The 16,325-nt window shown below is 42.6% G+C and overlaps 1 protein-coding gene across 1 annotated transcript in view; it reads right to left on the bottom strand.

Moving 5' to 3' along the window:
• The window catches only part of LOC108926278 (neural-cadherin-like), a 107,127-nt gene that overhangs the window by 65,251 nt on the left and 25,551 nt on the right, over positions 1–16,325 (bottom strand). The window contains exons 2-5 of the mRNA XM_029253661.1: positions 11,185–11,382; positions 9,444–9,669; positions 6,148–6,352; positions 4,694–4,805 (exon numbers count right to left, since the gene is read on the bottom strand). Of these exons, the coding sequence (XP_029109494.1) occupies positions 4,694–4,805; positions 6,148–6,352; positions 9,444–9,669; positions 11,185–11,382 (741 nt within the window). The remainder of the gene's footprint in view (positions 1–4,693; positions 4,806–6,147; positions 6,353–9,443; positions 9,670–11,184; positions 11,383–16,325) is intronic.

The raw sequence follows: 16,325 nt of genomic DNA, 5'->3' as shown, positions 1-16,325 counted from the left end.
TAATAGGTGAATCAACCCACGTTTCAACACGGAAAGAGTAGGCATGGTGGACACGTGAGTGGAGCGCTGAAGGATGGAGATCCAAGGGTCTCGCTATGAAGCCCTGTGGAGAGGAGACCTCTGTCTCCCGTCCAGGACCCCCAAGGCTAGCAGAGCCCACTTTGAAGCAGAAACTGGATGGGGAGACCTCAGAGCAGTGAAAAGGTGATGAAAGGTAACAGAGCACAGTCAGGTCTTCTCCTAGAACAACAGAAAGTTTCTGGAGAAAGCATGTTTTTTTTTTTTTTCCTTTTTCTGTACTGCTGAAATGTATCCTCTGTAAAAGTCAGTGCATCTCAGATGCACATAGACAATATGATAAGTGTACTGGCAGTTCAATCTTCACAAAAAACTACAGAAATGTATAATATAAGGCACTGACTGATCTAGACTAAAAATGTTTCATAAGGTAAAAATACAACAAAATGAAATATACTTGAATAAAAGCAAAAATAAGGTAAGGAACCAGATAAGTAGGAACAGCCTACTGTCATTGTACAGCTCAGACTCCGGGAACTGATGTGCAGCTGCAGTCTAGATTAACCTCGTATCATATTAATATTTTTTTTATGATCATAAAGATACGTGACAGCTGGTAGTATCCTTAAATAGAATCTGAGAGGATCATTGTCCAAAAGGTTGCCATGGTGATTGTTTAAGCAGCAGAAGGGAAAAGTGCATGTGCCAAAAAAAAATTTGAGGGTTTTGTTGAAGACCAAGAATTTCAGTACCAAGGCTCCCTTGATGGCATTCAGTTGTGTCTGAAAGTTTCACTTCTGGCTTTTTGACACCGCAGTCGAAGTCTGTCAAGATCCCACTTGCCACCAATGCCGCAACTGTCTCCATATCTCCATGGCAGTGCCGTCTCTGCTTACTCCTTTGTTGGCGCAGCTTAGTGACTGATGTGTCAATCAAACATATGCACCAGGTTATCGGTGCCAGTGTGAAAACCTATGTCAAGCACTCAGCTAAAAAACTTTTTTGTAACTACAACTTCTCTTTTAATTGTTATACAGTATACGGTAGCTAAAAGGAGGAAGGGGAAACGACACCCCTTGGCTCTTGTACGCATCCCTGTAAGTGGCACTTTGCCAACATCTGATCAGAGGAAGAAATGAACATCACTTGTAGGGACTAATGAAAAGCACTGTCACCAGTACTGCAATTTCTGATCATTTTACTGTCGACAAATATGACATATTACGCCAAATACAACTCCACTGTTTTTGGATCTTTTAATGCTGTTTAATCATAATCACTTTTTAATTAGAAACATATTTTGAAGGAAAACATTCTAGACAGTTTGAAAAGTGAACAAAGCGATACAAGTATGAAACACCGCCATCAGTTTCTTTCAGCTAGGCTTGTTATTTCATTCAACTAACAATTAGTCCGATGGCCCTTCCTAGTGTCCTACTTCTGTGTGAAAAGGCTACCCCTCAAACGCCAATAACACACAGTGCTTACATGCAGGCTGCATTATGCTAAAGGCAGGGAAGTAAAACATGGTCTCTCATACTCATAGAAAGCTCTCATTTTCAAGGCATTTTCATGCATTAAAAAGTTCTCTGTGTCAGAGGTGCTAAATTACCATCCATTAGGACAAAGACCTTTACAGACCTTTCACACCACCTATATAAATATTGTATTGATTTACAGGAGTGATGTTAGAATCCAGTCTCCTGAAGAACTGTTTGTATGATTAAAATCCCAACATTAAAAGGATACAGCCTCATTATCTGAAAATCTCATGTCCAACAAAGGGGATGGCGCACAACAGTGTTATTTCATCTCTAGCCTGTCTGCACGTCAACTCCAATACTCTTGGTAGGCGAGGAACCGCAAGGAAATCAGCCTGTTCTGGGATGAACTTTTCGGGAATTCACAGAGCCAGGATCTGGCTCAGGCCAAACCAGCAGCTGGAGGAAGGGCATGGCATTGCCCCATGAGAAACAGAGGCCACGGGAGAGGATGGGAGCTCAGCTGGAGTGGTTGAGAAGAAGCCTAGCGTTGGACTGGCAACTCTGCTGCCAGAGAACAGGAGGATCCGAAAGACCATTCTGGAAACAAACCTTCTACCAACTCTGTGAAGTCAGGCAAAAGGCAAAGTGAAATGTGTCAATGTCTTAGTTCAGTTAACGTGGCCTGTTGTATTAATAATAAACTACCCATAAACATGAAGAAGGGTTAAATTCAGTAAGTAGAAGTACTGGAATAATTTTTCACAAGTTGTCTAAGCTAAATGACTACCTAAATACATAATATAAAAGCAACAAAATAGTTGAGAACAAAAATTCAAAGTGTAAAAACTTTGGAAACATACCCTAAAACAGAGCAAACCACGTTTATAAAACAGAGTGGAAAACTGAAAAATCTATCAGTCAAATTCAGGTCTGGGATTTGTGTAATCATTTAAATTCAACAAAACTGGAAGAACTCAAAGCAATTTGGGGAAAAAAATAAAAATACCAACCTTAACAATGAAACCAGCTAATCTAATCACAATCAAATCCAACTGAATCAGAGAAAAGCTACAAAACACCAATATCAATCAAAAACCAGCAAACTCATTTTATGCTCCAATCACAGTTGGAGAACTGGAACAAAAAACAAAGATTGTTGAAGTCTAAGGAAGTTTGTTGTCCCAAGAGAATCAAAAATGAAACGTTTGAACTCCGCACTATTTGCGCTCTGTTCAAATTTTTCAACCTTGTACTGCATGTTTCCCTGCCATCTGGAGAAAGGGGATTATATATTTGACTGAGGCCAAGGGAGATTCAACCATAATAATGACTGACACTTTTTTGGATGCAGGAAATAAATTATAGTTTCATACAGCATTTATAATGTCCTTGAACTTCAATAAAGTACATATTATTTAGACGTTAAATACCCTGACTGACAAACACATGGTATAAATCAAACTGAAACACATTTCACTGATTGACTTACTTTCAAAACCTCTGAAATTTCATTTGGGACAGTGGATGCTAGCAATTTTCCAACATGTACGCTGAAAATGAGACTGGGATGAAAAAGAATATGCAGAAATATCATGTTACAGTCAAACACTGTTTCAGAAAGTACCAATGCCCCACATTAATGTTGAGAAATTAGTGGTGGAGAAATATAACCTGCAGCCCCTGTCTCAACACTGCTGGGGGTCGACTCAAAACTTCTGCTGTGCAGGATCAAGGTGCTGCTGTTGCCCAAAGAGAGGGGCTACAGAAACAGCACTTGGCTCTGCTTGAGCAGCACCAACAGTAAAAAGACTAAAATAACCAACTTACAAGAAAGAAAAAATCCAGATGTCAGGAACATGGACACCAAGTCATCACCATGGAGCCCACAAAGATCTACAATGAGCTCGGTCTCATAATTATCATCACTTTGCGTAGCTTTCACAGTAAGTGAATGCTATCAAAAGAAAAAAAGTATACAGAGCAATCTAAGCTATATGAAATATTATTACAGCATGAATACACCAGTTTAAATCTTGTATGAACCTTTTGACGGGGTCATCCAGGCCATTGTACGATGCTGAGTTATTGAGTCCACTCATTCTGCTGTATGGCATCAATACAGCAAAAGCAAATAAATGCTGCTGGGGTATAACATCTTAAGTTAGTTCTTGTGTTTTAATCATTTATCAAACCAACCGTCATTTTTGCTGTAGTTCCCTGTAAGTGCCTTGATCAAGACCGAGGTTCTTCAGTTGCAGTCAGTACACTACCTGCTGCCCCACAATCCTTAAATATCTGAGAAACTTAAATATCAAATATGCAAAACATAAATCGTTCAAACAAACCCAGCCAATACAAGTAAGGCAGAATTAACTGGTTTTCGTTGATAAAAGCCAATGTCAAAAGAATAGTTGCAAAGTTCCTGGGTGCATTTAAGATGATGCCCCAAAGACTGCTGAAACTTAAAAGTAGAACCCCTTGAATGAACATGACTGAAGTGCTGCTGAGGCTAACTGGCCGTTAAATGGATGGTATACACTGAATTCAGGCCAGTGGTTGCGAAACAAAAACAATACGCCAAATTGTCACACAAAAGCAAAACGATCCAGAACAGCAGGACAGCAAAAGAGACAAGATTAAATGGACTGCTGCTGGCCCTTGAAAAATGAGAATGAATAGGAACGGCAGAATATGTCTTGACTCCGTCTGCGGCATTAGGCATGGAGAGATGCTACAAAAGACAGACTTAGAGATGAAAACCTCGCTACTGAAAGCAGACATAACAGAAGTCCTGGTTTCCAAGAAAAGGTCCACTTTGCCATTATCAGGAGACGGCACCAGCTCGTGCTCCACAGTGATCAGTATTTAAAACTAAGAGCTCAAGTCTTGCATTTGAACTTGGGAATTGGTTGAAAAAATAGGGACTGTGGTTTTTATCCTGCAAAAACCACTTTTCCATGATTGCATGGCCGCAAGATCACAATGGGTGGACTGGGGGAGAAGTTCTCCGAATTCCTGCTGAAACAATGTTGTTGTAAGAATTCTGAGAAACATACCTCTGAAATAAAAATCAGCATGTGCAAAAAGCCTCTAAAAATGACTAAAATCCTACATGGTGACCTGTATCAGTTTGTAAAGACAGCGCTGTAACCCATCACACCGCGACGCCGTACCTAGCAAACTGGCCTCACCTTGCAGCAGTGAGGTTGCCGTAGTTACCGTCTCTGGAACGCTGTCTTTGCTGTAAATGGATTGCAGAAACTCCGGGATGCAGTCGTTCTCGTCCGATATCAGCACCTGTACCTGTTTAAGAAGATATAGGAAAGAGGAGAAGGCAGGATGAAAGCCGAAAAGGAATTAGTGTTTCTAATTGTCCTGGTCCTGCGAGAGACAAGAGGAGCGGGCTTTGCTGCTAGTAATCGTCTCTGGCTTTTCATCAGCAGCACTTGTAAGAAAAGCCGCTTTCGTTACGACGGCCTTTCATCATTAGCGCTGCCAGCTCTGCTGCACCCGTTGCCTTCTGCTTGCTGCTTTTTAGGTCAAATGAGAGTAAAGAGAAAATAAAATGTTCCCAGATGACTTTTTTCCTGGGACTTGGGGTCTGTGGCCCTCGTCCCCCTCCAAGTGACACTAGATTAACCTCGCTCAGCAAAACGGATGCAGAGGCACGTGCACAACTCATGGATGGGTCAAAAAAGATTTGGACCATTTGATTTGTTAATAAGGACCACTGTGCGATCAATTTCATACCCACGACCACAGCGACACAGTGGGATTTACTCTACATCGTAAGCAGTGAGGGCGTCATTTGCATGCCTTGCATCTTTCCAAGACATGTCCTGGCAACAAATGAGTATGAATTTCCAGCACCGTGTCACCAGTCCTTGAGGGGCCCAGGGATGTGTTGTTAGGCGCTACCAGCATTACATCCACAAGGTGTATAGGTGGTGTTGCTTTGGGGCAGTGATGGAAATGGTCAACAAGAAGCTCATTTAGACTCGACACCAAAAACACCAAACGAGGCTGAGCAGGTCGACAGGACTAGCAATAAGACAGCTGCCTGGCTTTGTTTATACCAAAGATATTTCAGTCTTGTCCATCTGAGGGCTTCTTAAATGATGAAACAGAGTTCTAAATGCACTGGAGCAGGAGATACTCCTTCTTATGATAAAGGTCAGGTGGATTAATGGAAAAAGTGGTGCCAGCATAGGAGAGGTAACTGGAACATGGCTATAAGCCATTATACACCTTGTTTAATCTTTTTGATAGGGTGTAAGCCACAAGCAACACTTGTACATGCTGCTGCCGCCACCGCCGTGTGTTACTCAGTCAGTATTCACCGTTTTTTTTTTTGAGATGGTACTTTCCATCATCTTGTCGGATTCCATAGCCTGTCAGGTAACATACCCTGCTGAGATTTCAAGCTTTCCAATCCAGTCTCACCTGCAGCTCCAGGATTGCCCTGCGGCAAAGAGTTTTTGAACCAATTTTATTAGCTGTGGAGCTTTGAGACATCAACAGAACATCACGTTAGATGAGATTTACTGATATTAAACATGCCCTGAATTTATATATATTTTTTGTGCCATTCTAGTGCCAGTTAGACAGCCCAGTGCCCCGTGCTTTCAGGCCTATCCCCCCTCACCTCCGCAGCGCTGCTCAGGGTTTGCTGGCTCTCGCTGGCCCGCACCAGCAGCAGGTAGCGGTGCTGGTCACTCTCATAGTCGACTGTGCGGGTTAGACTGATCTCACCCGTCTCTGGCTGGATGGAGAATAGACTACTGGGATTGATGAGCAGGCTGTAACTCAGAGGCTGGTTCTGGAAGGACACTGCAGTTACTGTCAGGAACCTGTGAGTGGAAAATGTTGATGTGGACAGATGTTTCATCCAGCCTTACAGCAACAAAAACATTTTCCTAACTCCATATAGGCAACAAAAATAAAGAAATGAAAGAGCATTTCAAGCCATTTGATAAAATTAGCACATGTGCTCTACCTATCTGTACACTATACTAATTAAGTGAGATATTCTAAAGTGAAATCAAGTTCAAGATTTTAGTTAAAAATCTTGGAAAAAAAAGTTTCTTGGATTCATCTGTCCTGCCTTTTATGCACCTACTCGAGCGATAAACATCGGTGCATTGAGTGGAAAGTGACAAACTAGGTTTACTTAAGAATCACATATCTGCAGTTATGTCTCTTTCTCTTAATGTGATGCACAAATTGTATTTTTGCTGAGATGTATGTCACTTTGGAGAAAAGCATCTGCTAAATGAATAAATGTAAATGTAATGTAAGTGAGGGGGCACAGGGGCGCAGTGGGTTTGGCCAGGTCCTACCCTCCGGTGGGCCTGGGATTCGAGTCCCGCCCGGGGTGCCTGGTGACGGCCTGGCATCCTGTCCTGGGTGTGTCCCCTCCCCCTCCAGCCCTACGCCCCGTGTTGCCGGGTTAGGCTCCGGCTCGCCGCGGCTTCAGCCAACGTGTGTATGTAATGTAAATGGTTAAACACTACAGGACTGTGAGCAGAATTGGTCCCCAATACCTACAAAGCCTGGACATTCTCTACACCCCACTTCTGTATTTCCAATCATTTCTATACGTGTACCAGCAAAAAAAGTTGGTACTGGCCAAACATGTTGTGACAGTCAAATGCCTGCATCTTGAACTCTTTTAAGTTACATGTGCTTTTATTTACTGATTTGTATGTCGTGTTGGAGAAAATAATCCTAAATAATAAATGTAAATTTAAATGTCGGTATACTGTATATATTGCCTTTATGTTAACAGCGACTAATTTTATGATTGAACTACAAGCGAATAGTGAAGGACTCGGCACCCTTAGGAGAACTTACTTTCTGTCTGACTTAAGCAAGTGGATGGCTTAAAAGTGCAAAGGACATAAATGGACTAGGCCATGAAACTATGACCAAGTGTAAAATCCAAGTTAAGTTGCAGTGAAAATCCTAAAAACACACCCCTGAAACACACGATCCATTCATTTATACACAAAGACCAAGTGAGATATCATATCGTGGCATAGTAAACTCTGCAAGAAAAAAATTTACAAGGCTTAAAGGATAGATAAAACACTATACATAATGCATGAACATACTCTGACAATGCGGATGATAGAAGAGCATTGTTATATATTGGCATAAGATTTAACGTGAGCTCACTATTTGTCTGTTTGATAGAAGTGCGCTGTATGAGTAATTAGATCAAACGATCATTCAGCATTTTCGATCAATAGACAGAGCTGCAGCTGGTTCAGGAGGGCAGCCAGTCACAGCAATTCCCACCGCAGTGCAACAGCCCCCGGACACAGCTCAGCCAGAGCTGCTTGAACAATGAAGATTAAACATGGCACTAAAGGCTTCTACATAGACATTTGTCTGTAAATCTCTTCTCCCTGAAGTGGCCAGACAGGAAACCTTGTCTCTGTTTGTCACCGGCCCATCTAATCGAAATGGAAAAGGCAAGCTTTCCGCAGACGCTTTAAATCAAAGACACTGGAGAGGCGCGCAGACGAGATAGAGAGCGAGAGGGAGATAAAGAGATCGACAAAGAGCGGGGAGAGAGGAAGAGAAAAGGGAGATGCAGAACGGGTTATGGTAGTGCCGTGTCCCTCTCGCTGGCGTATGGTTCAGAAACAGCAGATTCAAAGAGCATCCACAGCAGTCCGACAGCTCTAAATCCACAAGATCTTTGCCAGATCCCTCGTGGAGAAATACCAAATCTGGCATTCCAGTTTTTACAGGAGGGCAGCTACGAAGAAATGGATGCTATTATCGTAATGTATTCTGCAGCGTACACTAATGTGTCCGACACCATTTCCAAATTATGACGATAAAAGCATTTTTCTTCCTCCTTTATAACACTAATGACCACACCAATTAGTCATGGGCCATTTTAGGGAATACAGAATTAATATGTTGCAACACCCATAATGGGGAATCAATTCTGATGGCGCAAACCAAAATAACAGAGCAAGATGGGCGAGCTGCTCTCCCCTACAGGTTGTACACTTATACTCATTCATTGTACTGTATCCATTGTACGCTAAAACAAGCTTGGATACGAGTGTGCGCTTCTGGCACTAGGGCATGCCAGGCTGTGCTGGGTTGGAAGAAGGGTAAGGCATGGGGCATTCATGGCTGGACTTTTTTCAATCAGTAACTCCGTAGTGACCCGACTCAGAACGCAAACTGTTCAAACCAAACAGAAATACAAACTCAATACTGCCTCTTCGCTCATAACAAATACAACTTTCTGTCTCTAGCCACAGCTTTCCAGCAACCCTCCAGCTTTTTGAGTCTCTCTCTCTTTATGCTGAGCGCGAGTGCTGTCAGTCAGGGCCAATTTTATATTTACGCAAAGCTACACGAAACATAAATTTGGAGGAACCAAGATCGACTACTAAAACTGAAATAGAAATTGTACATTTGTCTTGTACTGTATATATTATGTAAACGTGGTATGATGCATCCCCACCCGACATCTTTGAAATTTTACAACTTTGGTTTATACAGTGAAAGTATATATCAATTAGTTTCTTTAACGAAATTTACTTTCGAGAACAAGTTTAACGGTCAATCCATTTCCATTAAAGCAAAATTTTGTGCTCTGTGTACATATAATGTTCAGATACATTATTAAAAATAGTTACCTAAAATTGCTTATTTATAAATTCAAATTTTATTTTTATTTTATTTTTATTTCTTCTGTATGTATCTAAAGACACAGGACTGATTCTTCCCTAGTTGGGCCAAAAACTTTTGTGTTTCCGTGCTGTCAGCGGCTATACCTGGTGCTGATTTTCTTGTGGGGTGTCGGCATAGTCAAGCTCCAGCCTGCTACAAAAACATTTGATTCCTCATAAAGTACAGTGGAAAACACGTGAGTGCGATGAGTCCACGTGCAAGTATGTGCGACACACTCACGGCTGGCCCTCGGCCGTGCCCTCGGGGATGACGATGGAGTAGGAGGCATTGGTGAACTGGGGAGCTCGGGGTCCGGCCACCACAGACAGGAGGGCGGGAGGGCTGCGGATGCCCAGCTTGTCTGCTGCCACCACGTTGAGCAGGTACTCCTTGTCCCTCTGCAGAGGCAGCCCAGTGGTCCGCACGTGACCGCTCCTGCGGTCCACCTCGAAGCGCCCGTCACCACCTGCAGACAGGAGAGGAAACTCATCAGGTGAGCAGAAATAGTATTAAACACAGAGACCCCCACTCCCACCTGTTAAACATATACAAGAACAGTATTGATCACTTTAAAATATATATTAACACTCTATGGCCACTGTTACACGCTTACAAACACCTGATGGCCAGTGTTACTCACATTCTAACACTCCCCAGCCGCTGCTATATAGGCAAAACATCTACCTTCCACTGGTGCACACATAAGTACGCACTGTCTTCTTTTATAACTTTTGAAATACCCATTTTGTCACTGTCACAAAAACACACAAAGGCAGCACTCTTACGCACAAACATTATCTCCACTGTTATGCGCTCAACCACTAGTCACCGTTACACACAAACACCCATACGTCACCGTTAGAGCTGCTGATCTTCTCACGCTCAGAAGAGGAAATCACATGGCGAAACTGTAATAGAGTTCGACCGAGGCTTCATATCAACGGGCTTAGCGGACTTTATCGGCACGATTATGCTCTGTTAACGCTAAACTGCCGTCTCGGAGCCAAATGAAGCTGAACTGAAAGGGCAAAATGCATCTTTTGGATTTCAAGGATTCCACTGCCTTCTGTTTGCTCCTGTGCGTTTCATTAAGTTAGACCCGTGGAACCCGTCAGTACACTTTTTTCAAAGCCTAAACAGAAGAGAAGAAGACTTTCACAAAGACAAATCTACTCCTCAACTGCCGCTGTGCAGAAAGCCACCAGGCAGCTATTAGCAAGGCTTAATCAGGCGAAATACAACACTGACTGTCTGCTTTATGACTATCTTTTGCAAATTAATCTTTAGATTGGTGATAATTGGTTGTATGTCTCCTAATCAGACGAGACAGGCTAATTGAACCAAACAACATGATGCATCCATTGAAATCACTGCTGGGCTCTCTAGCCGGAGGAAATGAAATCAGAGTAGTAACAAGTTTGAAATGAAATTATTCCATTAGGCATCTTGCTATTTCCATCAGTGTTTAATGCTCCTTTGTTGTAAATTTTTTTTGTAATATAACCACTATCATAATTTTTCCAGGGGACTTTTCCAGAGATGACAACACCCTTAACTTTTCTAAAACAACCATCTTTTGCTAGACATTCATAAAAGGTTTTTATGATTTTATCCATTAATGTAGGTGTTAGATTAAAAAAAACATAATGAGGATATTAAAAGCCATATGTGAAATCAACTATGTCACCACGACATAATGTTTTCTGAAGGAAAAACACTAATAGCTTAAAAGAAAGCCTAAAATTAATACTAATAGCTAGCAATATCTAGAATTGATATTTATTTGTCCAGTAGATATGTATTTAATAGCACTTGAAAGCAATAAGTCTTAGGTAAATCTACCTGAAGTTTCTGCAAAATTTTATTTCCTCACAAAACATTTTGGTGATCTTTTGTCATTTGTTCCGGCACACGATCAAAAAGTCACATGAGATGTGCATCGTATTGAGAAGTAAACCAGGGTGGAAATAAGAGAATGTACCATCAGACAGGAAGTACTCCACCTCCCCATTGCTGCCCTCATCCCCGTCACGGGCATGGAGCTTATAGACCAGTGATCCAGGAGGGGCATCTGGGGAGACCACAGCCAGGTAGGGGGATGGCACCATGGTCCATTCCGGGGCATTGTCATTCACGTCGATGACAATCAGTTCCACTCGGGCCAGATACCAGTCAGGGCCTGCAGAGGAGCGAGGGAACAAGATAAGTGTGGATGTCAAATTGAAGATGGGGCTCCATCTGCACGCCTCCTTGCTTTGATGTTTATTTCCCTTTACTTGAAATCAGCCACTTTTTCCGTTAGCCGTGCCTAAATGGATTATGGCTTAATACGCCTTTTCCCATCACCCAGTAAACCTAATTCTGTTAATTTTCAGATTTCCTCTGATTTGTGATGCAGTTATGTAAATCAAAGGGCACGTTGCCGTGTATAGTAAGGAAGAGCTGCACGTATGGGTTTCGGCTATTGTCCTATTCAGCAGCACGGACCCTGGGACTTGCATATCAAACATCCGACTGTGAGGGTGGACCGAGGCGCTCCATCCCCCGAGCAGGTGAGAACCAGCGTCACACAAAACATGAAGAAACATCCCCTTCCTCAGCGTTGGAAATGAGTGTGTGGGTGTTGCGCGTAATGAGGTGATCGCTTCATTCCGGCAACGCCATATTTGGCAGAGTTGTCACGCAGTTGTCACGCCGTTATCCCATTAAGGAAGCTGAGCGACGTGGGCTGACGTGTGTGTGTGTGTGTGTGTGTGTGTGTGTGTGTGTGTGGCAGCTAATCATCTGATCATGGCCTAATGTCTTCCCAACAGCTTCCAGTTACACAGCGTGTAGCCGGCTGGGCCTCCAACAGGTACGTCTCACAGTACCAGGAATGAGTCACAAGAGAAGCAGCCATCAGGGGGGCGGGATGTGTGGTGCGGGAGGGCCGGGATGTCAGAGGGAGATATTGGCTGAGGGGTACGTAGGGGGTGCGAGGAAGGATGGGGTGACAGGAGGATGTGTGTGAAATTTTTGCAATGAGAGCCAGCTGGGATGCTGCAACGTTTGGTGATCATTGAGCGATGGGCTTTGGTGCAAGTAGGGCAAAATTACACACACAGCGGCACACAAATATACACCCCACGGGCCCCGAAAAAACCCGCACCCTCACACACGTAGAAGTCAAGAATAGAAGTATTGGGGTGGAGATGCAACATTAGTTGTTTTAGTAACAAATTCGGTGCAAACTGCCTCTGTTTTTACATCATTTCCATTTGTTAATCTCGATGATGCTTTTCTCAAAAACAACTTACAGTGCTGACCCTCAGGTTGCGTTTCAATCACATTTGACCCATTTACAAGATTTCTCTATCATAAATCATACGTTTTTCATCTGATTGCCATAATGCTTCATGACGTCCTTGACACTTGGCGTCTGAACATTAATGACAATTTGACTGAAAATTGAATTTTATTCATATTCTGCACATTCTGTGGTAAGTGTGGTGTGATCTGAGTAGCTGTCGGAAGAGAATGGGTGAAACGACAGTAAAGACCAAAGAGTGCCAAAACTCAAGATTCAGGAGCTACTCACACTGATTTACCCATTTATACACCTGGGAAATTTTAACAGCATCAGTTATGGTAAGTACCTTGATCAAGGGTGTTACAGCAGAAGGAGGGATTGGAACTTTGGTACTTTAAGTGCAAAGGAGGCAGTTCTAACCACTGGGCCACCAGCAGCCACCTGCAGCCACCTGCAGCCCTGGTGAGCCCTGCTCTCCCCATCACACTCCAACAGGTGAGCCAGGCAGCAGGTGCATTGACTAGGGGTCATCATCCAGGGATTCGAGGTCCCCGTCACAGCCACAACACCTATACCACCCACGCCCTGAGATATAGCTGCCCCATCCACGGCAGGGGAGGAGGACAGAGAGGAATTAGGTAGAAATATTGCCGCAAGGAAGACCTGGACACCACACTCTGTACAGTGCAAAGAGACAGGAAGGGAACAGAAGAACAGGACAGTGGAGCATGGAATGCACAGCGTGGTGGAGACGATAAAGAGATCATAAAGAGGAAAGTCAATGGAAATAAAACAAGGAGGTTGCTGTGGTTTGGGAACAAACACAGTTAAAGACACAAAGCAGAGCCATTATAACGAGCATCATTGAGATGCTAGAAATAAAATAACACCAAACAGATTTCGAAATGTGCGCCGTCATTAATAATCTCCAATTCCGCCTTTGTCTGAGGAGACGGATCCAAAATAAATTGGCCAGAAATTGTCTTTGAGGAAGGAGGAACCAGACAAAATCCCTCAGCAGCAGGGGACACTGACAGCGCTACCTAAACAAGGAAGACGACACTAATCAGAATCTTCACTGACAGCCTACCAAAGAATATCTGGCTTTGTTGTGTCGCGAAACATTAAATATATTTTTTGTCTTTTAATTTCCTTGGTTTTTCCTAGCATTTTCATCACCCGAGACAGTTCCCCACAAACATGAAACTATTGAAACTAATTAGTTAATTCATTTCGCCCAAATACATTTAAACCTTATGTAGGCAAAACAAGACCTGAAGTATGTTAATACTGCAAGTTATTTACAATATTTTTGACTCTAATTGTTTGTATTTCTCTGGTTCCACCAAGGGGAATGAAAATTCAGCTGTAGATTAGTCTTCAACTACAGGCGTGCAGATTAAAGTTGAGGTGTCATAACTATCGTACCACTAAGAAAGGTAATTATACTAGTGCAGCTGGAACCACAGCGGTCAAGGACAGAGACTTGTAACTACAGTGTCAAGCGTCCCGGGGTGGCCTTCCTGTAGTACCACAGTAAAAAGGTACTTAACTCTAAATGATCCAATAACATGAATGTTGTATATAATACAAATAGGTTCAACTGTGAGCTGCTTTTACACAAAAGTGTCAAAGCAGCTGCAATAGTAATGAGTAAGAGAAAGGGCTGCAATAATTATGCAAGACCCCCTTAATGAGCATCGATGGCAAGCCTCCTCTGTTTGCTTTGTGACAAAATAACTGCAACAGAAGGAAGAAGTGAGGAGGGTAAACATCTCCCTCCGCACATCGCCACTTAACTCTGCCGTACCCAAAGTTACGCTTCCAACCGTAAATAAAATTAGACTGTGCATCATTTGGCACCTCATGCGACATCTCCGCACTGTTACTAAGTGGATCCGAGCCATCCGGTACGATTGTCTCTCACATCCACTGACAGTGAGAACATGATGCACCATTCTTCTGTATTTTTTTCTTTTCCTTTTTTCACCTTCAGAGAGATTCCGTCCTCAACCGCTCATTGAAAAGACAACCGGCAGAGGAGGCTAATTAGCAATTCTCTCTGAGGAATACAAAAGGCTATCTGGCACCCTGGAAGGCTTGGAGGGAAGACAGTGTCTTTTGTTATGTTCACATCAAAATACCAATAAGACAAAATGCTAGCTCGCAGGCCTTTCCAAAGCGCACATGAGGCAAAGTGCCTTTTTTTAGTCAAAGTGAAACAACATCTGAATTCTCGCACTTTTCACTGTCAAAAAAGCCCAGTCCTCTTCGTTTTCTCGGGCCGCCTGTTCTCGGAAGGCAGAGCAGACTAGCTGGAGACGCCACTTCCAGCCGAGAATGCAGCGACGGGAGCGATTCTGGGAAAGTGGCGCATCCTCTGCAATAACTTTGTTATAATAAGCACAAATTCTACCTTGTGTCTGTATTCTGCCTCCTGGAGATGTGTTCTGTCCTCTGTGAGTGTATTCTCCCAGCACATCCCATAATCTCAGAGTGACAAGCTAACAAATGAATGCACAACATGCATGTAACATACTGCACAAATAAAGACAATACTCAACATTTATACTCCAAAGACATGCTGCTAAGGTTCCCCATAGTGTGTGAGTGATAGAGAGAGTGTGTGTGTTCCACTGATGTATGGATGAGCGACCCACTGTAAGTAGTGTATCTAGCAGTGTAAGTCACCGCGGTGAATAAGGTGTGTGGGCTCATAACTCTACATAGAGGTCATTGGCTGTTGGCTTGGAGAAAAGCGCCTGCTAAATAAATAAATGTTAATGTAAATGTAAAAATACTACGCTCCTAAGTGCAAGGGAGTACAAGAACATCAACAGCAGAAACTGAAATGAATTCTCTCAGCAGTGTGAGAGAAAAAAGAATTAGAGCTCAGATGGTGTGGAAAGATTCCAGCACTTCCTTCTTCCATTATTTTCTTGTTTGAAACACTTTAGTCCAGATTACATTAATCTTTTTTCCAAGACCAATTCAAAACGAAAGATTCCCTCTTCACTCCGCTTCCCCGGCCAACCTTTCATTTCTGATTAAAGCAAAAGAGAGCAAATTGTTGAATCGCTTATCTCCGCTGGTCTTCTCTGGAAACTGGGCCAGAAGATGTAGAAGATTAGATATCGGTCTAATTGAAAAATAAAATAAAAGCCAGTCCCTTTAATTGTGAGATGACATATTTTGTTTCACTGGTCACTGTTTAATATGTGCAATTTTTTACAGCTTACAAAAATAAGGCAAGTGAGCTCCATTAGTACGATTTGTGTAATGTTGTCCTTATTGTACAAAAGTGGACGAGCAGATGCAACTCCGCTTTTTGGCTCAGCTGGGGTTTTTTTTTCTTCCCTCAGACATGCCAACACACGTGTCCGACGGTTTCCATCCTCTCTCCGTCCTCTGTGATCCGTCCCTCGCAACGGCACATACCGCTTAAGGGCCACTCGAACACGAGGAACCGAAAAGCCAGTTGCATTATTTAGAACATTAGCATAACCTTTCTGACAAAACTCAGATTGCATTAGCATAATTTTATGTGCTGTATCTGAACATATAGATGGGATGTGTGTGTAAAAGATCCATATTAGTTAGGTCCTAGGCACAACGTTAATAGAGCAATTTAAAGGGAAAAATTAAATATGTGTGACTTTTCAAATATAGAACAAAGAAAGGCGTTATCAAGACTTTGAAGCTTTCGACTTTCCGGAACATTCCCTTTTCTGGCAGCTTTTAAACTCCATAGCAAAGTGTTAATGTCAGTACCTCACACAAATCTATTCATTGGATTTACAAAAAAATGTTACAGTTCATTGTTTTGGAGAAAA

This window comes from Scleropages formosus, chromosome 7 (genome assembly GCF_900964775.1).
Source record: "Scleropages formosus chromosome 7, fSclFor1.1, whole genome shotgun sequence".
Taxonomy (NCBI): domain Eukaryota; kingdom Metazoa; phylum Chordata; class Actinopteri; order Osteoglossiformes; family Osteoglossidae; genus Scleropages; species Scleropages formosus.
The sequence above is the reverse complement of the archived record's forward strand: the minus strand, read 5'-3'. Positions and strand labels throughout refer to the sequence as shown.